The sequence below is a fragment of the Orycteropus afer genome, unplaced genomic scaffold (assembly GCF_000298275.1).
Source record: "Orycteropus afer afer isolate SDZICR_OR568_19922 unplaced genomic scaffold, OryAfe1.0 scaffold00148, whole genome shotgun sequence".
NCBI classification, from domain to species: Eukaryota; Metazoa; Chordata; class Mammalia; order Tubulidentata; family Orycteropodidae; genus Orycteropus; species Orycteropus afer.
Window position 1 is genome coordinate 3,941,211 of NW_006921735.1, and position 26,609 is coordinate 3,967,819.

General features: G+C 33.5%; 1 protein-coding gene across 1 annotated transcript in view; it reads left to right on the forward strand.

The window, feature by feature from the left end:
• LRP1B (LDL receptor related protein 1B) overlaps window positions 1-26,609 on the forward strand; it is a 1,967,638-nt gene that overhangs the window by 1,577,574 nt on the left and 363,455 nt on the right. Inside the window, exons 58-60 of the mRNA XM_007946050.1 lie at window positions 4,350-4,472; window positions 7,874-8,055; window positions 21,910-22,109. Of these exons, the coding sequence (XP_007944241.1) occupies window positions 4,350-4,472; window positions 7,874-8,055; window positions 21,910-22,109 (505 nt within the window). The remainder of the gene's footprint in view (window positions 1-4,349; window positions 4,473-7,873; window positions 8,056-21,909; window positions 22,110-26,609) is intronic.

Here is a 26,609-nt window from a genome sequence, read left to right on the forward strand (position 1 = left end):
ATGGCATAACTTCTGGCCCAGAAGGTGGGATGGCTGCATCAACATTCACCAAGAGGGGCTAGAGTATAAGAGTTACAAGGGGAAATTACATCTTTCCAGTCCTCAGTGCCTGGAATGTCCTTGCTGTCCCTGGCAAGTAGAACGTATTCTTATGTCCCTGGAACCTGAGAGAATGCTGTCACTTTACATATTCAAAATGGTTGACCTGCTTGTAAACATTTCAAATGGCTGCACACTCCAGATAGCCACATTTCACAGCTTAGCCCATCTCCCTCTTCGCGGCCTCCTCTTTCATTCACCAGCCACCAGTGCAGTCCTCCAAGCAGCCCCTGGCTAGCAGGGCTGATTTTTGGGTTAGTTCTTAGGTCCTAACACCACTTGGCAATATCCAAGCTGTCCATGACATCAGGATCACTGACAGCCCACAGCTCCGTACATCTCCTTTTTTGTTGTTTTTGTGCAGGTTTTTTCAACTAGTTGGAGTTTAGTGCACTTCTGTATCCTTCCTTTCAGGATTCTCTTCTGTATCTGTGTTAATTGGTTCCCCTTTTCTTTGTTGAAGAAAGTCTGTATAGTTTGTCTGCCTATTCCACCATCTTACTGGAACCCAATCCGTAGATTATTTTTTAATGGAGCAAACTGGTTTTTTTTTTCTTCAATGAATCAAATCATTTAAATATATTTCATATAACCGAGTCACTTTAATATACATTTTGGTATTGTTCTTTCTTTCTGGTGATATTGTTTTAAACTGTTGGCAATCATTCATTTATATCTCAGTGAGGATGAGTTTCAGATACTTTTCTTAGTGTAGTGTTTCTGGTCATGAAGAGGAAGCAAGGAAGACACGGAATCTCAAGAGAACTCTGAACACCTGTGTCTTTGCAGTGTGTTTGGTGATAGGGACTACTTAAGTAAGGTAATGGGGACTTGAGGAATTAAATACAAATCTTATACTCAGTTTTTCCTGTAGGCTGTTGGGAATATATCATTTCTGACAAGGAACATTTTAAGTCACAATTTCATTATAACATTTTAGACATTTTCAAGGAGTTCTAGGAGGTAAGAACTTTTTTTCCCCTCAGAGATTCTGTCTACATATGGAAAATAAATTAGAAAACAGAAGTAATTATCTCTTCACATATTCTCTCAGCAAAAATATCACTTTTGCCTCAATGAATTGAAAATTTTATGTGTAGCTGTTTATGAAATATGATTTACCTTAATATTCTGTACTTTCTCCTCTTATAGGCAGTAACAGTTTCATGAAGTTTTATTGCATAAAATTGTAACAACTAGTAGATATTTTTGTTACCCTATATGTTCTAAACTATAGGTGTAACAAGGCCAATTATAACTTAAATTCATATATCACATTTAGAAATAACATGGATTTTAGGAATAAAAATTAATCAAGCAATTTTTCAATATGTTATCCAATTGAAATCTAACAGTGCCTTTTATTCCAGTAAAATTGCACAGAGGAACAAAATACAATTTCCTAAATTAATTATCTTGAACCAAAGAGTGCAAATCTTCAGCTACAGAAGTGAAAGACACCACTAGGATTTTCAACTATGAAACCACTTTCAGCTCTGTTGAATGTTTCTTTCATATGCTTCAGCAAAAAGAGCATTATAATGTTTTCCGTGTGGATTAAGGATAAAACTGTAGAAAAATAAGCAGCTTGGTTAGATAAATACGTCAGAATCGAGAGATTCAATATCTGCATTTACAGCTTTAATTTATGATAGTTAACTGGCTAAATTTGGAATTGGATTTTCATTATCTAAATTGATTACTGTAAAGAAAAGAATAGAGTTATTTTGCCTTGACTGGAGATTGTGGGAAAGTATTTGCTAAAGTTAGAGACAATTTTTTTCTTTACTTTTTCTTTGTAAATCTCTCTATTTTAGCCATCTGAATTGCCAGCCAATCACAGAATCCTAAACCAGTTACAATGTTGTTGTTGTTGTTATGTGCCGTCCAGTCAAACCCGACTCATAGCGACCCCTCCTTGGGTTTCCAAGGCAGTATCACTACGGAAGTAGGATTGCCCAACCTTCCTTCCGAGGAGTGGCTGGTGGGTTTGAACCGCCAGCCATCTGGTTAGCAGGCAAGTGTCTTAGCCACTATGCTACCAGAGCTCCCTACCAGTTACAATAGTCCTCTGGAAAGAAAAAATATTTGAACCGAAATGCTATAGTATTATCTAATATGGAAATGAATTTTTTAAACCCTCTATAAAGTTTGTCTGGAATATATTAAATTTATATAATAAAATTGTTATTTAGCATACATTACCTCCTCAATATGTATGGTCTAAGTGTGTTTAGTAAAAGAGTACTCTTTTTTTAGCATGTGAATGGATATTTAATGAATCTCTTGTATCTGCAGCTAAATATTTGTGATTTTTTGTTTGGTTTTGTTTTAGCACTTATAGTCAATATAATTCTTGATTTGTAATTGATTAGTAATATTTTCTTGATTAATAAATTGTCACCAAGAAATATGCTTTCATTTATTCATTTGGTAGATGTGAATCATTTGCACTGAGTAATGTTTATTTCTTGGGGTCTCTTGTTACTAATAATTGGCATAAAATCTGTGGGGTTTGACAATATCAGTTTAATTTTATACATGGAGTGGTAGAAAAATAAGTTTCTCATGTTAATCCTAACAAAAGGCAGGTAATAAATCTTTGATTTCAACACCATCATCAATAGATTAGGGTATTACTGAGAAAAGAAAAAAAAAAATTCCATGTTTTCTAGAATCTTTCCTGGCTTGCTTCTATGCATAGGCTATCTTTTGTCTTGGAAATGTTTGGAAAGAAATAAAGTAGTAATTATTTAACTTTAGCCTGAATTTTATAATGAACTATGTAAATGAAACGCAATGTTGTTACAATTACTAAGTTCTTTCAAACCACAAACCAAACGCACTGCAGTGGAGTTGGATCCAACTCATAGTGACCCCTCCTTGGGTTTCCGAGGCAGTATCACTAGGGAAGTAGATTACCCAACCTTCCTTCCAAGGAGTGGCTGGTGGGTTTGAACTGCCAACACTCTGGTTAGCAGTCAAATTCCTTAGGCACTACACCACATTAAGTTCTTGGAAGTGAAAATTTCATCCCTGGCAATTATTATCCTTCATTCCCGAACAAAAGAAACCCATCTCCCTGATAACTCTCACCTCTAGGGCAGCAACTATCATAAATTGACTCTCTGAAACAATTGGAGGCTTAACAATAACTTTAGGGGAAATATTGAAGTAATTCAGTTCTACACAGAAAAAAAAAGACATGTTAAAGATGTTTTGGGGCTTTCCCAGATGTCCGTAACATGAATTAATTTTTAATCCACAAATATTTATACATCACTAAAGTATGAAATCTTTTAAAATAAGTTAAAACAGCTAAAATATTGACTCAGGTTTTCTGTTGCAGTAAATTGATGAGCCATAGGTCAGAGTTAAAGTAACTCCTTTCCAATCATTTGAAACAATTCAGCTAAGAAGATTGCCATATCCTGCATGAACAATTCCCACATAAAATGACAGAACTACCAAACAAAAGACTATAGTATCAATAAACCCATCAGCTGAACTTGTGTTCTGTTTTCTTAGCTACTAAAAAATACATAACCATGAGTATGGAGGGAGGAATTTTGTCACATTTTCACCATGTAGAATAAAATTATGTTGATCATCCAGTTTTTCCTGGGGCAAATACTCAAAGTTTTAACTTTTAAATTCTAATATAACATTGTACTGTCTAAGGGGGCATCTGAAGCTTGAAAAGAGGAAGATTGTTCATGTTATTGGGATAACAGTGTTTGGGGAAAGCAAAATTTCTACGCCTCTTTTCTGACTTTGATCAGAAGACTATCCAGAACTTAATCTTAAATATTCAGGAATTTTTTACCATTCCAATACAGATGTGTGCTCTTTTGTGTTTCTCCAAGGGACAGATTATAATGGCATTAAGTTTATACTTAATATTAACCCAAACTGAGAGTCTTTCACTTGATTTCAGTAAAGACAATTTGTTTTCACTCTACTATTTATTTGAATCACTATCTGTAGACATTCTACATTCTATGTAGAATATATTCTACTTGGAACATATTTTCAAATAAATTATGCAGCATTTAAGTTTATAGTGTAGGAAAAATATAAAAATATGATGTTTTTATAGAGTTAATCACAAATGCTCTTTATTGTGAAAAATATTACTATTTAGATTTAAAAGGAGACATAACGATTCATACGAACTACTAAAACATTAAAGGGTAATTTCTGTGGACTACTATTCACCAAACTTTATTATTTTATTTTATTCTTTTTAGGGATTAAACAATGTTATTGCTATAGACTTTGATTACAGAGAAGAATTCATATATTGGATTGACTCTAGCCGGCCCAATGGCAGCCGCATAAATAGAATGTATTTAAATGGAAGTGACATTAAGGTAACTAGATATTATAATGACTGGATTTTGGACATTTTATTGTTATGGTTGAGTTGAATAGAAAATGTTATTTGATGGTAATGATACAGCATGTAAAATGTATTAGGTTGGTTTGAATTTCACAATGTGCACTATAAGTTAATAAATACTTGAAAATGAAATAGGAGGCTTTTTATTTTATGTTATTTCATTATGAAACTACTTCTTGCCATGAGATAAAATCAAATTGAGTCGATATTGGATTGGAATCTCAATCACAACCCTAAAAAATATTATGGGTGCTTTCCACTTCGAATGATTAAGCAGCTGAGATACAATTGTGTTGATTTAACCAAAAGAAAAAGTTGAGTCAAAGAATGTGTAATTGAAAAAAATTAAATATTAGTTCTTAGATTAAAATTATGGCATTACTAAAAATAACCTACTTTAGATGGAAGTAATTGAATGCATGTGCATAAAATCCTGAATGTTCTGGTTAGAAGGCATTATAATTAAATACATATTATAATTCTAGATATGAATTACTTGGCACATTTTCAGTGTTTTCCTGAATTTTAATTTACATTTATTTACACTGTATATACACACTAAAGTATATACTAAAAAAGTTATAAATGCAAGTAGATGAAACCCATCAACCACTTTTTACTTTTTTTTTAATAGACATCTAAAACATCATACTGTGATTTTTGGTAGAAGTAATCAATTTTGAAAATATTAAGGAAATCTTGAATTATATATAATCCATACCAAGCAGTTGTTTGTGTCTGGGTGATTCATATTTAATAATGTTTTACATGCTAAAATATCAGGATATTGAAAAGAACAATGAAAGAGATGATTTCTTTAATCTTTGACAATTTCTATAAAAACACATGAAGTTAAATTATTTAAATTTTATCATATATTTTATTACACAATATTTAAAATTTTGGTAATCTTTATATTTTTTTCTGAAATACTTTAATATGTATAAGACTTTAAAGTCTCTATTATCTTGCCACTTATCCCATTACTATTTTAAATAGTGTCATAACCTAAGGTCACATAATGCTTCATTCTTCCATCGAGATGAACAATTCAGTGATTTTTCTTTAAATAGTCAGCTATGCCAAATTTTCCAAATTTAGAATTCAAGTCAAAATACAAAAAAGATATCTTGCTATCCAGTATGGTAATTGATATCATCAATTGCTACAAAAGTTCATGTTACCACTTTCTTTGTATCTATTATAGATTATAATACAAATAATCTATTTGTATTATTATAACTATAGAATGATTTTAGTATTTTATTGATTCTAACTCTATAACTATTCACTTGTATACTGGATCAAGTTTCAAATACTTCCCTCATATGGTCCTGAAAGCACTGAGAACTCAAGAAATACCAGTCATATAAATCAAGAATCCTTTGTCATTTTGTATGTATCATATTTATATATATAAAGCCTATACTTCATTGTATTTATATTGACATAGGTTATAAATGAGCCTAGGACTTATATGAGTATATTTTTACCTCCCTTTTGTTAGGTTAAAAATGCTTAGTACACATCTGTCTTGTGTTTTCTTCTCTTCTTGATAATTTAAATTGGCAATAGTAGTTGGGAGAGTGTGAATTCTATTGGTATCTTCTGTACCTACCTACAGCATCTAGTTGAATCTTACTCATAGTGACTATATAGACTAGAGTATAACTATCCCATAGATTTTCCAAGACAGTAAATAATTTTTTCCTTTGTTTTTTTGGTGCAAAGGTACAAAACAGATTCATTTTACTCTAAACAGTTCATACATATTTTGTTTCATGGCACCAATTACAATCCCAAAAGTAAACAACACTTGTTCTGTCTCCTCCCTGTGACTACACCTTCCTTGTGTCTTCTTATCTATGCCTTCTAGTCTGTCCAGCTTTCTCCCTATGTTAATGCTGCCCTTCTGATCTCTCATGGTTGATTGATCTAAGGGGTGCATTTCCCTGGGGTTGTTGTTGTTGTTATTTGCCGTCGAGTCGGCCCCGACTCATAGCGACCCCTCCTTGGGTTTCCGAGGCAGTATCACTACGGAAGTAGATCGCCCCATCTTCCTTCCGAGGAGTGGCTGGTGGGTGAGTGCATCTCCCTGGGATACATGATGTTCTGCTAACACATAGGCCTTTCTAATGTTTGGCTGAAAACTAATTCATGGAAGTGAGTCTAATTCCAGGTCTGAAGAATAACCCAGGGCCATAGTCTTAGGAGTTTCATCAGTCTCTATCCAACTAGTAATTCTGGTCATTTTTGTGTTTTTGAATTCTGTCCCACTTTTTTCCTCCCACTCTATCCAGGATCAATAATTTTGATCCCTTTTGGAGTGGTTGGCATTGGTAGCTGGGAACCATTTAGTTCTTCTTATCTCAGGGTTTGAAGGCTGAGATTCCCTTGGTCCATTAGTCCCTTGAATAATTGTTTCTATATGACTTTGATTTTCTTCACTCTTTTCTCCAGATGAGGGGAGACCAATAGTTACATCTTGGATGGCTGCTTGAAAGCTTTTAAGACCCTGGTTGATACTCACCAAAGTAGGATGTAGAATAAGATTTTTATGTACTATTTTGTGCCAGTTGAACTTGATGTCCCCTGAGACTGGTCCCAAGCCCACAAGCCTGGTGCCTCATTCCCTAGAGGTGCTTTGTTGTCACTGAGAAACTACTCCAACCTTGACCCCTGTTAGTTCTATAATGTGTATGGATATTTTTGTAGCACAAATACACATGTAGGAATATCATCATCTGTCTATGCATCCTCCCGTAAACTAGTGTTTGTTGTTACTGATTATGCAGTATTGTGTATGTAATAACATTTGCCTTTATTGTCTATATGTTTTATGCACCAAAGCTGTAAATCTTTGTGGAATCCAACTGTCTTACAGAGTGGCTGGCGGGTTTGAACTGCCAACCATTTGGTTGCCAGCTGAATGCTTTAACTACTGTGCCACCAGGGCTCCTTGATATCTCTTCTAGAACCTGCTAAAGATAAATATTATCAGTAATTTCTGTGTGTGTGTGTGTGTGTGTATGTTTGTGTGGTAGTTTTTTATTTATTTTTCTGATCCCAAATTAAAAGAGACTACGTAAATACACTGTAATGAAAATGTGATCAACAATTGTGAAGCTATGCTAACATTTTGATTTTGGTGATTTTTTGCTTAAACCAGTATGTAATTTCTAGAGACCTGATTATATACTTGGTAATTTCTCATGAACAAGTAAGAAATCTTATTGGGGTAAACTGTTCTATTCTTATCTAAATTCCATTTCTAATGTTTAAATAGAATTCTTTGTAAAAATCAAGAAGTAATTGCTTAGTTCTTTTTCTAGGCATTTACGTTGTTAACTTGTTTCATTTTTATTTTGTTAGGTAGTGCATAACACAGCCGTCCCCAATGCACTTGCTGTTGACTGGATTGGAAAAAACCTCTATTGGTCTGACACAGAAAAAAGAATCATCGAAGTATCCAAGCTCAATGGCTTATACCCTACTATACTCGTTAGCAAAAGGCTGAAGTTTCCGAGAGACCTGACTTTAGATCCTCTAGCTGGGTTTGTAATAAATATTAAAAAAATTAAGTTAAAGATTAGAACTGTGGATTGCATTCAGTGTAATAAATCCAGTTGTACAAGTTAATGGCATGGAAATTCAGTGTAAAATACAAATGTGTAGAAATTCTCACTGAGAAATTGAAAAAAGAATGGTAATGTGACTGCCATGGTGAAAAAAATTAAAGTGACTAGATTTTACAATAACTATTTTTAAGTTTTTAACACACCTTTTTCCTTAACTAATCAATAAATGTATTTCAGAAATGAAAAATCATATAAATTTCCCTGAACTTAATGCCTTTAAATTTTGTAAGAAAGGCAGACTAAAAAGAAAGTCTAAGATCTTGTGCTGTAGTGTTGGTGGTAGTCACAGTTATGGATGACATAATATCTGATCATCTCTGTAAAATATAACAATATAGCTCATGTTGGAGCTGAATATTTGAATTTCATTGTTAGACTGTACACTAAATCATGTTCAGGACCAAGGATAATTAGCTGGAGATTTCAGATGAGGGACAAAAACACATGAAGGTGTTAGTGCTGGGTGATACATGGGTGTTAAATTCCATAGATTGTGGAAATAATCTTCATTTTCAATTCTGTTGTTTTGGCAGATAGAGAAGACATGTCTTTCTTTTTGGTTTAATTTATTTTCACTGTAATGTAGAGTGATTACATACTCCAAAATGACCTCTGCAAAAGTTCAGCCTATTCAATAAGTCTGGTAATAAAACAAGTTTTTTTTTTTTTTTTAAAGTTTGATTTTGAAAAACAGAGCACATTTTCAATATTAAGTGTTACAATAAACATAATGCTCTGAAATTGCTACTGTTTAAATTAATTTCTTATAGTATATTTCACCAAGACACTGCTTTTATCATAACATATATAACAATTATTTTTTAGTTTTTACTAATATCTCTGTTTTTTGTTCCTTCATGTTTATAATCGATAAAGTAATCATGACATAGTATATTTTATAGCTTAATTTTAAACATTAATTTGGATAAAAGCAATCCATAATGTGAGAAGTTTTATATTGAAAATGCATTTATGTTTCCAAGGAAATTGGCATGTTTTAACTTTTCATTATATATTTACATAATCATTTTGTTATCTTTTTAAATATTTTCTTTACCATTGCAACAGAAATTTCAAAAGAGTGTCAATTCTGTTTTACCTGAAACTGAGTAGTAACAAGAGAGTCTGTTTCAAGAAATAACAGCCAGATGCACTAAATTTGCCTATAAATTATATTCATAGTGCCTAAGGCACTTAACTGCTAACCAGAAGGTTGGCAATTCAAACCTACCAGCCACTCCTCGGAAGCAAGGTTGGTCAATCTACCTCCGTAGTGATACCACCTCAGGAACCCAACTAGGAGTTGGTATGAGTCGGGTCTGATTTGATGGCACATAACAACAAAAACAATAATATAACACATAAATAGACTATCAAACATAACCCAAAATGCCCAAACAGCATAAGAGAAACTAGATAAATAGGACCTTCTAAAATTTAATTTTTTATGTGCTTTCAAAAACTTCTCCAAAAGAATAAAAGGAGAACCTACAGATTGGGAAAAAATATTTGGCAATGACATATCTGATGAAGGACTTATTGCTAAAATTTATAGAAAACTCCAACACTTAAACAACAAAAAGACAATCCAATTAAAAAAAATGGGCAGAAGACATGAATAGACACTTGAACAAAGAGGATGTTCAGGTAGCCAACAAACACATGAAGAAATGCTTCACAATCATTAGCCATTGGAGAGATGCAAATCAAAACAACAATGAAATACCATCTTGCCCCAATACTAGTAGCAAAGTTCAAAAAGACAGAAAATAAAAAATTCTGGTAAGATTGTGGGGAGATTAGGACTCTCGTACACTGCTGGTGGGACTATCAAATGGTACAACCACTGTGGAAAACAGTATGATGTTCCATAAGAAGTTGGAATTAGAAATACCATTTGACCCAGCCATTCCATTACTAGGTATGTATCCTAAAGAAGTGAGAGCCAGGACAAGAACAGATATATGCACACTCATATTCATCACAACACTATTTACAATAGCCAAAAGATGAAAACAACATAGGTTCCCACCAACAAAAAAATGGATAACCCAACTATGGTACATACACACGATGGAATACTATGTAACCCTAAAGAATAATATAGAATCTACAAAATACTACATAACGTAGATGAACTTGGAGGACCTTATACTGAGTGAAATAAGTCAATCACAGAAGAACAGATACTGTATTAGTCCATTAACTCTAAAAAGTCAAGGAAAGGTTTATATATGGAAGGAAATTTTCTTAGTTGCTTACCAGGGGTTGGAGGGTAGGGTAGGGGAACACTGTTACATAGATAGAGACAACTATTGATTTGGGTGAAGGGAAGGGCAATGTATCAAATGTGAGTGATCAACACAGTGGCATTGAGGATAAGGAAGACAAAGAGTGGTGCATGGGAGGTACAGACAACAAAGATGAACCCTTTTGAACATACAGTACAGTGTTGTCAGTGATGGCAAACATTGATTGATGGGTGGATGGATGGGTGGACAGGCTGAATGATTAGGTATGTATGAGCATACCCATGATCATGTATAGGGTTGGCAGACAGTGTTTCTACAAGTGTATTTGTATATTCTTTAAGAATTTCCAGGTGTATAGTAGAGCTATAGGAGCTCTGGTAGCATAGCCTAAGGCACTTGACTGCTAACCAGAAGACTGGTGGTTGAAACCCACCAGCCACTGGTTTCAACTGCCAGCCACTCCTCGGAAGGAAGGTTGGGCAATCTACTTCTGTAGTGATACCACCTTGGAAACCCAAGGAGGGGTCTCTATGAGTCAGGTCTGACTCGACGGCATATAACAACAACAGCAACAACAACATTTTACCAAGTATTTTTGAGTGGCCAAGCCATCATCTCCTTTTTCAAAAAGAATATGGCTAGCTTAGCTTCTCATTTCATGCTATTTAAGATGCTTCACTTGTTAAATGAAAGAAGCATTACTCGTTGATAATTATCTGATAAAATTTCCTGCTTATGCAGCAAAAATTGTACTCTAGCCTAAAGAACATAGGTAAATCTAGCTTTAGGTTTTATTTTTCCCAGGTTGTATTTATTACTCCATAACTGAAAGCAATCCTAAGTTATAATCAACATAAAGCCATCTATTAATAGTGTCAATTAAAACAACAATGTGCTAAATTATTGTAGATGTTAAGAAAGACTTACTTGATTTCACTTGAATAATATTTAGATTGCAATATGGATATGCCACATTACAACCATTGAAAGAGATAAAAATTCAATCTTATTATGAAATAACTAAAGCCATATATTCTAATAGATAAAATTTAATACCTTGTGTTCATGTTGTTTTCCTAGTTCCTCAGAGTGAGACAATAGGGGAACCTGGATTTAGCTTTTGTGTGATGAGCCTCAGGCTGAAAATGCCATAATTGTGTAAAGTATCGAGCAAACCTGCTTCAAAATAACAGCTTAAATTGTTAAAATATTTCATAAAAATCCAATTGAGTTTGTCTACATAAGAGTGCCACTTAGGATCTTGTATATATTTAAAATATGCCAGTAGCCACTGTTTCCTTGAGAAATGTGAACTCTGTCCTGATACAGTATGAGGAACAGGGCAGGGATATTTTTAAATGTAGGATAAGGACCACTGGATAATCTAAAGTAATGAAGTAACTAAATTTTAGGGAAGTAGGATTTTTTCCTCCTTTGTTTCTATATTTTAATAATATCATGTCAATTGATACACAATTTGGATATGATTATTAGAAGAATGGTAAAAAAAAATGTAAGCCAGATAGGTTATTTTCCTAGATATCACATTTAAATCTAATTAAAATACTAAATATTCTTGTTATCCTAATCATTTTCTAATCTCATCTAGTTTGGGAATGGGTGTTGTAAGTCATCATATATTCTGATTAATTGATTTCATGATTTAAAAGAAATATTTATAAAATTTATCATTTATGTGGGATCTGTTTATACAGTTTAAAATTATATTATTATTTTGGATAATTAATATGTCACTTTAGTTTATCATTACTACGATAAACTGAAGTTTATCATTACTCTGATACTGAAGACTATCATGAAAGATATTAAAATGAATGGATGATATGACCAACCAATAAGGAAAAACACTCCTCTACTCGTTTATTTATTCACTTCATATTTCTTCAGCATTTAGAATGTATCTATTCTACTATTCTAGGTAAAAGTATAAAAGTAAAAGACACAGTCTCTGTCGAAAAATATTTAACAAACTAGTGGGTAGGGAAGGAGCTCTGGTAGCATAGTGGCTAAAGCACTTGACTGCTAACCAGAAGGCTGGCGGTTCAAACCCACCAGCCACTCCTCGGAAGGATCCTACTTCCGTAGTGATACTGCCTCGGAAACCCAAGGAAGGGTCGCTATGAGTCGGGGCCGACTCGACAGCACATAACAACAACAACAATAGTGGGTAGGGAAGTGTGTAAATAATTAGAATAAAATGCAATAACTCTTATAAGAGAGAGAAAATAGAATAAGCATATATCTCACCTCAGATCAAAAAGTTTCTTGGATAAGAATGGTGAAGTAAGAATTAACGAGGTGATAATAGTGCATTTGGGGCTGGCAGTATTTCAAGTAAAAACAGCAGACTTCCTGGGGAAGAACAGACACATTGCAAAGTGTGGGACATTCAAAGAATTAAAAGAAACTTCTATGATTATAATTAAGAAAGGATATATAATTAGTTAAGGATTTTGGAATCAGTTCACTGTACAGAATAAGGCATCTACAAATAAAAAGCAAAACAAAACAAAAAACTACAAAGTTCTGGCCTGGACAACTGGGTAAATAAGAGAGCAATTTCTTCAGAGTATGGAGGATACAGGAAAAGAGGCAGATTTACAAAAAAGAATGAGAAATTTTTAGGCCTATTGAGGTGGTGGTTGTTGTTGTTGTTATGTGCCGTCGAGTTGGACCCGACTCATAAAGACCCTCCTTTGGTTTCCCAGGCAATATCACTATGGAATACATTGCCCAATCTTCCTTCTGAGGAATGGCTGGTGGGTTTGAACCAACAGCCTTCTGGTTAGCAGTCAAGTGCCTTAGGCACTATGCTACCAGAGCTCCTATTGAGGTTAGGAATTCTCATATACTGATAATGATTAGTAATAATGGATATCACTAGCATTCCTACAGCATTTTATCAGTTACAAATATATAGTTCAGTTTTAGCACTTTAAGTGCTTATAACATTTACCCAGTCTCTGATTGAGAACAGTATAATTATTTTTTATTATTTTTCTCAAAATTCAGTCTCAAAATTACTTTAGCTAATAACAAATTAAGCTGTGATTTAATGCAGTTTTCAGGCTTTGGTACCATATTTTTCATATTACATCACACTAGAGTTTTCAGTAGCAATATGATCTTGGACCTTGAGCCTTACAAACAAGGAATAAGAAAATAACCAAAAAGAAATGAACATTGTATTTCCATTTTGAGAAACTTTAAGAAGATAAATAAAGTGCTGAAAGTAAATTGTTTGGAAGTAAGCTAAGAGAACTTGCATGTGCTTGTTTGAATAGTATCCCCAGACATCATGACCACCTGGAACCTGGAATATGATATTATTTGGAAGTAGTCTTTGCAAATGAAATCAAGATAAAATAAGGTCATACTGGATAAGGGCGGACCCTCATCCTAAGATTAGTGTCCTTATAAGAGGAAATTTAGACACAGCCATACACAGAGAGAATATGGTCATGTGAAGATGAAGGCAGAAATGGAAATTATGCTGCCATAAGTCAAGGAACACCAATGATTTCTGGCAACCACCAGAAGGAAGAAGAGGCAATGACTGATTCTTTGCTAGAGCCTTCAGGGTGGAGCATTGCCTTGCCGACATGTTGACTTTAGTCTTCTAGCCCCTAAACCTGTGAGAGAAGAAATTCTTGTAGCTTTAAGCCACTTAGTTTGTAGTATTTGATTACAGTGATCCTAGAAAATTAATGCATTGCCTGAAGCATTACAAACATACTTTATTTTTCAATCTATGTTTTCATTTTCTAGTACTCTCTGTCAAAATAAAATCTAATAAAAAATAAAATCTGTCCTGGAATAAGTTGAGCTTGAATGCTCCTCAGAAGGAGAATGCTCAGACTCTGTCTCACCTACTGTGGTCATGTTGTCAGAAGGGCCTATTCTCTAGAGAAGGCTATCATGGTTGGTAAAGTAGAGGATCAGTGAAAAAGGAGAAGATGCTTAACAAGATAGATTGACACAGTGGCTGCAATGATGGGCTCAGGTACAGGAAGGATTGTGAGAATGGTCCAGAACCGGGCAATGTTTCATTCTGCTGACCATAGGGTTGCTACAAGTTGGAGCCCACTCAACAGCACCTAACAACAGTAATCTCTGAGTAATTCCACAAGGAAATAAATATTGTTAAATGCTATTTTGAATTTGAAATGTGTATTAGGGAAAATATGTGAAGAACACTGTATATACTCAGTATTTGTATCCATTACTACTAATATGGATTTGTTGTTGTTGTTGTTATGTGCCGTTGAGTCAAACCCGACTCATAGCGACCCCTCCTTGGGTTTCCGAGGCAGTATCACTACGGAAGTAGGATTGCCCAACCTTCCTTCCAAGGAGTGGCTGGTGGGTTTGAACCACCAGCCGTCTGGTTAGCAGGCAAGTGTCTTAGCCACTATGCTACCAGAGCTCGGATATTGCAAATAAAATCGAAAAGACAACACTTTGTGGCTTTGTATCTTGAATTATGCTATTATCGATTCTTAGAATGTCTTGCTCCTTCTTTTCAATTTGGAAAAACTATCCATTTTTCCAAATCTAGCAGAAATATTATATCCTCTGGAAATGTTTTCCAATTATTGCTGACTAAGTGATCCTCGGAAGGAAGGTTGGAAAATCTAATTCCATAGTGATACTGCCTTGGAAACCCAAGGAAGGGAGGGTCACTGTGAGTTGGCTCCAACTCGACAACAATGAGGTTTTTTTTTTTTTTTTTGGTTAAGTGATCAGTACCAACAGAACATACCAAACCAAACAAACACTGTCCTGTTGACTTGATCCTGATACATGGTGACCCTTCTTTGGGTTTCCCAGGTGGTATCTCTATGGGTGTAGATTGCCCAACCTTCCTTCTGAAGAGTAGCTGGTTGCCTTGAACCTCCAGCCTTCTGGTTAGCAGCCAAATGCCTTAGGCAGTATGCCACGAGAGCTCATATATAACATTATTTACATAATTGTCTAACTCTTATCTAGAAAGTGTCTTCCTTTAGTATAAGGGCTAAGGCTTAATCATTATTTGTGCCTAGTAAAGAGATTGTTAAATTCACTGTTGAATAGAAATAATAAATTTATAATGGATATGCACAAGGATATAACTTCAGAAACATTGCACCTGCACTATGCAAAAATGAATACATTGGTATGTAAATAGCCTGCATGTTTCAAGGGTCAGAAGAAAACTTACTTTGTGAGGGAATGAAAAGCATTCCAGGCATGCTAACTAAGTATCTGATTTCTATAGGGAAACAGATATCTACCATTGAACTAAACAGTCATATAAAAAAAAAAAAAAATCTTCCTACTAATTTTTAAACCAATACAAACAGCTGATTTCAGTATTCCCATAATTAGGCACAAAATCATAGGGCATAACTATAGAGTAATTTTACAATTCCAAATCAGAAATATTTGTAGGTGTAAGGAAATTCTCTAAATTTATTATCCACATTTGATTAAAACTAATAAAAACAGAAAGAGAACATCTAATTAATTTTAAAGAAATATAGTGTCTTTTATTTGCTATAAAAGACAATCTCAGAATCATAGAAGCCTGTTGTGGTTACAAGCAGACATTCTTTTACATGTTTACACTTGGTTATAACTCTGGTAGCATAGTGCCTAAGGCACTTGACTGCTAACCAGAAGGCTGGCAGTTCAAACCCACCAGCCACTCCTCGGAAGGAAGGTTGGGCAATCCTGCTTCCATAGTGATACTGCCTCGGAAACCCAAGGAGGGGTCGCTATGAGTCGAGGCCGACTCGACGGCAAATAACAACAACAACAACAACAACATAACTTACACAGTATTTATTATTTGCGACTGAGATTTCTCTTATGTGATCTTCAGTAACCATTGTATAGTATCCGAGTGAAATTTAGTACTGTTCATTTTTAATTATTTACAGCAAATTTTATGCATACATAATTTTTAAGGGATTGTATTTGCATATGGAGCTCTGATGGCAGAGTGGTTAAGTGTTTGACTGCTAACTGAAAGGTCAATGGTCAGAACCCACCAGATGCTCCACAGAAGAAAGATGTGGCAATTTGCTTTCATAAATATTATAGCCACAAAAACTTTATGCAGCAGTTCTATTCTGTCCTATAGGATTGCTATGAGTCAAAATCAACTTGATGGCACACATGAATGATAACATTTCAGAAGTTAAAACTGCCATTATGTCTAGTGTAGGCTTAATGAGAAACAAGGAAACATATATAAATAACAATGGTATATAAGTATGGAAAAGAAAAGCATATTTCATTATCTGAAAACAGTGAGAAAGACAAAATAAATTCTGTTTTGAAGGCTCAGAGTTACCACAAAAAACAAACAAAACAAAACAAAAAAACTCATTGCCATAGAGTTGTTTCTGACTCATAGTGACCCTCATTGCTTTCCAAAGCAGTAAATCCTTACAGAAGTAGATTGCCCCATCTTCCTTCTGTGGAGCGACTGGTGGGTTTGAACTGCAAGGCTTCTGGTTAGCAGTCAAATGCCTTAGGCAAATTATACCTTTTTTTAAAACCAGTGGAATATTTACATAATATTCTCTTGTTGCAGAATGCTTAAATGGAATAAAATGTAATAACAAGATGAAATCCAGGCAAATTGTGTAATTATATACATAAAATCCAGATGCAAAGAGTATCACTAAACTAAAAATATATATTAATGTATATATTCCTTATCTATTCCAGATAAAATAATAGCTAGTATTTACTGAATATTTGCTATGAGCTTGTCAAAGTTCTAAGTTCATTCCACATATTATTTTATCTAATTCTTACACTGAACTTATGAGGGAAAATATTATCATTCCTTTTCAATATATGAATAAATCCACACTTGCTGAGGCTACTTAAATTGTCCAGGTTCACATAGCTAGTAATGGATGTCTTCAGGATGTGAACCAAAGAAATCTATTTTTTACACCAGTAGATAAAATGCCTGTGTTTTGTTGCTTTTGAGTAGTAATAAAACCTGTGTTTCATTGGCTATGTGAAAACATTTGACTGTGTATCATAGCAAATTGTGGATAACATTATTAAGAATAAGAATTCCAGAACACTTCACTATGCTCATGTAGAACTTGTAAATGAATCAAGTGGCAGTCATTCGAACAGAACAAGGGGATTCTGTGTGGTTCAGAGTTGTCTGGCTGGGCTGCATCCCTTCACCTTACTTACTCAGTATCAAAAAATAACCCGAGAAGCTGGATTATAAGAAAAAACACAGCATCAGAATTGAAGAAAGGTTCATTTACTCCCTGAAGATGACACAACCTTGCTTCCTCAAAATGAAGGCAACTTGAAAGACTTACTGGTGAAGGTCAAAGACTTCAGTATACATCTGAAAGTGAAGAAATGGAAATCTTCACAACCAGACTGATAAATAGTATCATGATAAATGGAGAAGAAATTGAAGTTGTCAATGATGTCATTCTACTTGAATCATCAATCAATGTCTGTGGAGCAGCAGTCAAGAAATCAAACAATGCATTACATCGGGCAAATCTGCTGCAAAAAAAATCTCTTTAAAGTTTAAAAGGCAAAGTTGTTTCACACTGATGAATAAGGTGATCCTGATTCATTCCATAGTCTTTTCAGTTGTCTCATATGCACAAGAAAGCTGGACAATGAAAAAGGAAGACAAGAATTAATACATTCAAACTGTGGTAGTGGCAAAACACAGTGAATATACTATACACTTCCAGAAAAATGAAGAAATCAGGATTAGAAGAAATAAAATCAGAATGTTCTTTACAAAAAAAGAATAAAGAGACATGGGCTCACTTACTTTGGGCACATCATCAGGAAAGACCAATTTCTTGCAAAGGGTATCATGTTTAGTGAAGTAGAGGGTCAATGAAATTGAGGGACGCCCTCAGTGAGATGGACTGACACAATACCCGTAACAATGGGCTCAAACATACCCATGCTCATAAAGATGGCACAGGGCTGGAAAACGTTTTGGTGTTTTATATATAAGGTTGTCATGCATCAGAATAGACTCAACAGCACTAACAACGCAATCTACTTCTTAGGCTTGTTCGTTGAAGACTTCACAGTGTTACTTTGGAAAAAGGACAGTCTACAAATCTAGAGAACAGAGTCCTTGTTTCAATTGGGTCATTAGGTATCATAATGGACTTGGGCAAAAGGTATACAGGTCTCCCCCTCCCAATATCTGAGAGTGGAACGTTCCTATGAAAACTTTTGTAAACTGAAATGACATAAAGTGAAGAAAAACTTACCATTCATTTATATGGGAAATATGTTCTCAGACCGAAAAATTATCTACCAAATCATACCAACTAACACATAAAATGTAAAATAATGCTAATTTATAGTCTCGAGACACAGTTCAAAACTATGGTGTCTTGACACTGAGGTGCTGAGTGTAGATCCCAGAGAAGGAGCTTGTCAATGCCACTTTTGCTGCTCAGGGTGCTCAGAGCCTCTTTAATGGCTTGCTGCACAACAAACACTGAACAATTGTTTCACTTTTTTCATAAAAGTGAATGAAAATCCTCTTTAGATTTCTTGAATTTTTGGAAAGCAGGGTTACCTATAACCATTTTTTTGGGCCTCAGTTTATTTATCAGTAAAATGAAAGCCTCAGACTACATGATCATGAACAAACATTACAAAATTAAAATTTTCAATTTAGTTATATTTTGTCCTAGAATCTGAAAGTGATAAATGGTTGTTGTTCAAAAATCATGTATGTTAAATTCTGTACTCTCAGTAATTAGCAATATCTGGCATATTAACAATATCTAGCATATTTGTTGGTAGATATTACCAATATCTGGGCCTCAGAGAATCAGTTTATTAAAATATGGTTATCTTCCTACTTCAGAATAGTTTCAGGGCTTATCAAAAAATATTCCACTACTGATTTATTGAGTCATGTTCTGTGATTATAAGGCCTGAAAATCTACATCATTACTGCTTTGTGTTGTTTTCTATGTGTTTTCCAATGACACATGTGAAAAGGAAATAATCCTGTAGACCACAATGGGCTATACCCATTTTCTCAGTGTGTATTCCCTCATGCAGTGGGACTGTGAACTGCTTTGTTGTGGTGTGCTATCAAGTCCATTTGGACTCATCCAACCCCATAGGACACAGCAGAACTTCCGTATAGGTTTTCTTAAGTGGAAATCTTGACAGAAGCAGATCACCAGCTCTTTTCTACCAAGGAGCTGCTGCTGGGTTCAAAGCAACAATCTTTTGGTTAGCAGCCAGCCATTTATCTGTTGAATCACTCCTTGTGAATTGCTCTAAGAAAGTAACATGCTGTCATGTAAAATTATGTGTTAAAAAGTAAATACTACAGCTCTTTTGTGAGAATCATAATGTTAGTTAGCATATTAAAGACAAGAAATAAGAGAAAGCTCTTATATCCTATTTTGAAAAATATGCACTAACACTAATTGGGAAGAATTTGTGGAGAACCAAGGGAAAATGTTAATTATGTCTGAATAAAATGATTTATAATTGAGGAGTCAGGAGAAAGGCATATGATATGATAAAACCACAGAAGTGAAAGTATGTTAGGACCAGAGAAATGAAAATAGGGCTGTAACCAACACTCTGACTAGAGCTGAATTTCATACATTTAAACAGTGGAAAGCAATTTGAGGAAGCACGGTTGGGCCCAATAATGAGGGGTTCAAATATCAGGGAGAGAATTTCAGACTTGGAGCTATTAATAAATTTATTGAAAGTGATGTAGCAGATGTTGATCTCCATGAAATATGCTCTGCTTCATTGTCTGGATATCTTGGTTCAAGATGATAAGACCAGCCAAACTAAAAAGTTGAGAATATAGACGAAAATTGAGAATTGCAACTATATAGAGGTCAGACTATTTAGAAATAAAATTTTACTTAATGACTACAAAAATAGCATCAATATACAGTAATTTACTGTATTTTGTTGACAGCATTTGATGGAGAAAATCTTTTTTCACTTTGTTGTTGTTAATTGCCTTGGAATTGGCTCTGATTACCTACAAGCAGTTCTAGAGTAAAGGGCTAAATAGATATATATAAATGCTCTCTAATTAAAACAATTTGGATATGACCTTTTTAATGTTTCAGAAATTATTGAAATATTGTTCTTATTTGCTTATACACAATTATTAAAAGCATAACATATAGTTGTATAGAGACACCAATAACTTTGATCACACATGTGAGAAGCTGACATAAACGTATCACGTTTAGTAGGAAAAAAAATTGATATATCAGTGTATTTGTATTGTGATTCGGATGAAAGTTTACAGAGTAAATTGTTTTTCCATTCAACAGTTCATACACATTTTTATTCAGAATTTATAAGAGAAATGTTTTTTAAGGAGTATTTTAAATTTTAATGAATATACCAGCTTTAAAACCATATAAAATAATTTCCATACTATGTTATTTTGATTACATCTTCCAAATCTTAAGAATTGATTGCTGAAGATCATTTTCTTAGCAAAAATGAAGGATGAGGTCTAGGAAAACTAACTGGTTTAATAGATTCCAATTTTAAAGCTGGAATGTGATAGAACATTAAAGATCTTCTAAGCCAAATTTTGAATTGTATTGATAAGCAAATGCATCTGAGAAAAATAAATGAACTTTCCTTAGTTGAGAAAAAGCAAGTGGCAGTTTAGTGAAAATAAATTACTAAGTAATCTCTATCACTTACACTTTATTTTTTATTTTATGAGGTACATTATTTATATTTACTTCAAATGAACTAATTTTAGTATCAACATTTCTTAATTTAACTGTTTTCTTCGCATTGTCTAAAATGTTCTACTCAAGAACATCCAACAAAATAATTTAAGTCAATGTTCCCCAATAGAACTTTCTGTGATTATGGAAATGGGTTATAATTTGCCTTGTAAAATGTAATTAGCACAGTCTATTCAACACTTGAAATATAGCTAGTTTAACCAAGAAACAATTCAGTTCATTAAATTTTATTTGATCTGAAATAATTTAAATTAAAACAGTCACAATTAGCTTGTGCTACCATATTGAACAATGCAGATTCAAATAAATGAAATGTACTCCTTCATAATTAATTTTGAATAATTTTTAAGTAGCAATCAAAAGAAAATAATATATAACTTGATAGTTTTATGCTCTAACATTATATATGCTTTTTTAAGATTTAAATGTTTTAATTTGGGGAATCTGTAATTTGGTAGGACTTGTAGAAATATTATACACACACACACACACACACACACACATATGGTTTGTACACCAAAAGAAACTGTTTAAAGTAATGTGGATATTCTAAATTATACTGCAGATTTAATTAAAAATCTTAGAATGTTGAAGTACATTTTTTTACAATTCAGAAAGATTTCAAGAATTAATTTGGGAACAGCTAAACAACTAATTGAAATATTGTCTGATGTGTTAGTCACTGAAAGTCTGTAAACAAAATGGTTATTGATTTTCTTTCCTAGATATTTGTATTGGATTGACTGTTGTGAATTTCCTCACATTGGCCGTGTTGGAATGGATGGAACCAATCAAAGTGTTGTCATAGAAACCAAGATTTCTAGACCGATGGCACTTACAATAGACTACGTCAACCATAGACTCTACTGGGCTGATGAAAATCATATTGAATTTAGCAACATGGATGGTTTTCATAGACATAGAGGTTTGTTGAATAGCACAAATAACTCAATATTTCATTAGTGCATAAATAATCATTAAAAATTATATATATGTATATATACATACAATTTCATAAAATATGTTTCTTAATTTAAGGTTACATTATTGTTTCTTCTTATAATAAATTGTTAAATTAGAATTAGATATATTTATTCAGAATTTATATAATTCATGCATAAAATAATTTTGGAACTGTCCATATTTTCTTAATTGTACTTTTCTATATAGTTATTTTTTTTAATAAGTGAGTGATAGTTTATAAGTTAACATATGTGCATATCCTAATTGAGATAGTAGGATATTTGTGTTTATAGCTGAGAAGGACATTTGTGTTTATAGTTGTTATTGTAGTTTGGTAGGATTTGTTTGAATTTTCTAGAAAATTAATTGTTTAAAACTGTACATCTCTACAGGGCGTAGCATAGTATTATTTAAAAGTTGTTAATTATACTATGTACTGGATGAAATGTATTGCTATCTAACCAACAATATCAACAACAGTTAATGCAAAACAGCTTTCAAAGTAGAATAACTTCTAGAAAATAACTGAATGTGAATGAATATAAAATTCTACAGATATTTTATTGTCCTATTTTTGATAATTCTCAGTAAGTTAAAAAAAGTGTAAGTGAAGTCCAAAACAAGTGAATGAAGAAATTGGATATGGATGGAGATAACGCTGGAATTCGTGATGAGAGAAGGTTTATTAGAGGGGAGAAATACATAGATTAAGGAAATTAATAAGTGTAATAGAGAAGGTAGAAACAGAGAAGAAAGGGGGCAAAGATAAAGATAAAACATGACAAAAATTACAGATGATTCAGATGAATCCTCAGATTACTTTAGGTGCATATTATCTTGTGAGGATGAATTTTTTTTTTCTCTGAGAAGAAAATGAAAATTTATTCAGTGTCAGTGACCTAAAGTCACCTTTATTTCCATGATCAGATGTCTATAAAAGTACAAATTTCACAGAGATTCCAAATAAAGCCAGCATGATAGTATGCTTTAGTTTACCAGATTGCAGTAAGATTAGAACAATACCTATGGAGAAGTGGTAAGGAGAGAGGATTTGTGTGTTGAACAGGTGGTGTCCTGTAAATGTAATTAGGTATGTTGTCCTTGGACAGCTGTTAGGCAGCACGAAGCCATTGAGTTAAAGAAAAAGGAGATAAAAGCATTGAAGCCACACAACATAACTTTGTCTAGGCCTTTTCCATTTAAGTTTAAATTAACATACCCTTTGAACTGTAGATGATGGCAGGAAGCGTTTAGAGGGGTTTTGTAAGGGTGGGAACAATAGAGATATGACAGGTATAGTCAGCTGAGTCACTTATTTAGGTGTTGGCATTTCAATTACAGAAATAAAGAAACTCATCAGGATGCAATTTCAGTGGAGAATTATTTAAAGATCACTTTAGGATTTTAATTACAGCAAAAGTAATGTTGACAAATCAAAATCACACTTAGCATTCAGCAGCTATATCACTCCCAAAGAATCAATAATGAAATGTTCTACAACATTCTTGGATGATGTAATTGAAAATTTTATTATGGCAATAAGTATTTCCCCCTATGTAACCATGAACCTGTCCATTTTTAGCATCTATATAAAACACTAAGTTGCTGTGAAGATATTACTTAGAGCTAAATTTTCACTGACAGATAAAAGTTAACAATTTTTTGTTTGATAGGAAAATATTAAAAATACTGAAGCATAAAATATTTGCCTATTTTTCATTTGAGCGTTTGGAATTTGAGAACCAAAAATTCTACTTAAAAAATATTTGGTCTATTATAAACTGTTGACTTTGTCACCTACTTATTGCTAAAAATATATGTCATATATGTGGATTACTAATACTTTGAAAGATTTAATACAAAATTAAATAAAAATAAGGAAAATATCTCTCAATCATCATACTGATGCCTTTTTGTAGAATGACGTTTATAGCTGAAAGAAATAATATTAAGTGCATTACTGAGAAAAATTTTTAGCTGAAAGATATTCTACTATGATGTTATTAGAATTTTAAAATTTGATTTTGAAAATACCTTGAGGCTCAAGTGGGTAGAAAAGGAAAGTGAAAGAGATGATGCCTTCAGAAATATTTTCTACTGAAGGATCTTAGAAAGACTAATGCAAAATTCATTAAGTGCATTATCAGGCATCTGCCAATAGCTGAATGCAAGCCAATAATGAACTGGTAGTTACTAATGAGCTACTAATTGTAGTCAGTCTGAATTATGCCAACTCCACAGCCAATGAAAGGAACTGCCATCTATTTGCATGTTTTTAAAGAGGAATTGAATTATTGTGCTCCTTGTATTTGCCACAGAAAGACAGACATTGCTGTGGCATCCAGGTCACATATTTGGAGCCAGAAAAATTAAACTTTCTATATCATTAATAACTGTTGTATTAGTTTCCATCTAGCCTTTTTTTTTTTTCTCTCCCAACCAGACCATTGTCGTTGTTCTCATTTATTTATTGAAACTGAGTCCAGAGTTCATCAGAAGGAAGGGGCGTGACAGTTAGGACAAAATAATTTGAAATTATAAAGAGTGTATAGGAAATGTAAAAATGATGACTCTTTTTCAAAATCCAAAATACTAACATAGAGGGAAGTTAACCTTTGAATAAGACTTTATATGTCAAAATTTTATTTTTGTCTTTCGCAAGCATATTCTCCTTTAAACCACTTAGTAATTCCATAAATGAGGCATTATTTTTTTTTCGTTCAGCTCAAGAACCCATGAGGAGTCTGAATTCTGTACTTTAAACTATAGATCAGACCACCTCCAAGATACATGTGATTTGTAATTTACTTAAGAATTTCTGCCTCTCTTTCTCTACTATCTTTTATACACCATGTTCAAACACCATAGTGCAAAATTATAACAACAATAACAAAAATCAATTTGCTTAGGAATAGTGAGATTCACTCTTAGGCACATGATCCTCTTCCTAATCCCTATAATCCCCCAAATAAGGTAATATAATAATAATATATTAATAATACAATACAACAGAATATTATGCATGGAACTGGATGAGTGAGTCAGATAATTTATTTAAAATTACATCGTCATTGACCACTTTTTTTTTAATTTCTCCAAGTTTTTTTTTCCCTTTTAGCTCTGCCCATTCCTTCATTCATTCAACAACATCTACCAAAATTTCACTCTGTGCCGTACATTATGGTAGGCCCTTGAGTTATAAAAATGAATAAGACACATTCTGTCTTCAAAGAACTTGCAATTTACAGTGAGGTTAGAGGTATATGTAAAATATTATGAAAGTTCAGGCAGGAGTAAGGAAAATTTAACTGGGAAAAGAGGACCTTTGAGAAGTCTGACAGATTTAGTAAAAGCTCTCTGCAGAGGAAAATGCAAGAAGGATTCTCCATAAGGAGGGAACAGCATGTGCAAAGTTATAATAGAGGCTTGAAACAGTATGGGACCCTACTTGATTTGGCTATAATTGGAAGTCATGTAAGAACCAGGTAATGACACAAGGGCAAGTTGAGGCCAGATTGCGATAGGGTTTGTGTGCTAGGTAACTTGGATTTTATCCTGTAGTTCTTAAGGAGGCATTTATGGTTATTAGTGGAGAGAGTATTATTATATTTGACTACAGCATGAAAAATGGAAGGTCCTGGAAGGGCAAACAATTACTATATTTTTAGAGAAAATACTTGAAGCAATTATAGTTGTGGCATTTGGAATATGGGTTAGATTTAATAGTTATTTAGCAGATAGAATACAAGAGATTTTTAAGCTTAAAATAGCAGAAATGTTGGTGGTTGAGTTCTAAATATTTAAGTACATGATTTATATTATTACCAGCTCGCTAAGGGAAACTAATTCACATTTTTGATGAGTTACTAGTTTCATATATGTGTGTCTTTTTTTTGAAAGAATTAAAAAATTTCCAAAACTAAGCATAATTTAGAGATTTAAGGATCATCACTATTTTCAAACCTCTGTTTTGATAAGAGACACATTTAATTTTTAAAGAAGGGTCAACATAATAAGAATTCTAAGGCTGTAATTAAAATCCATTGATTGCTACTCAGAGCAACCCACATTGGGTTTTCAAGGCTGTAAATCTTTATGGAAGTAGATTACCTTATCTTCCTCCTGTGGAGCTGCTGGTTGGTTTGAACTGCCAGTCTTCTGGTTAGCAAATGCCTTAGGCACTGCACCACATCCTCTGTTGTAATGGTTAAGTGCTGGACTGCTAATTGAAAAGATAGTGGTTCTAACCTATTCAGCAGCTCTGTGAAAGAAAGGGCTGGCATTCTGCTCTCATAAAGATTGTTGTTGTTGTATGCTGTTGAATTGATTCCTACTCATAGCAACCTCACTGACAAGGATAACTACCCACATAGAGTTCTCTAGGCCTTAATCTTTATGGGAGAAGATATCCAGGTCTTTCTCCTGTGGAGTAACTGGTGGGTTTGAACAGCTAACCTTTCTG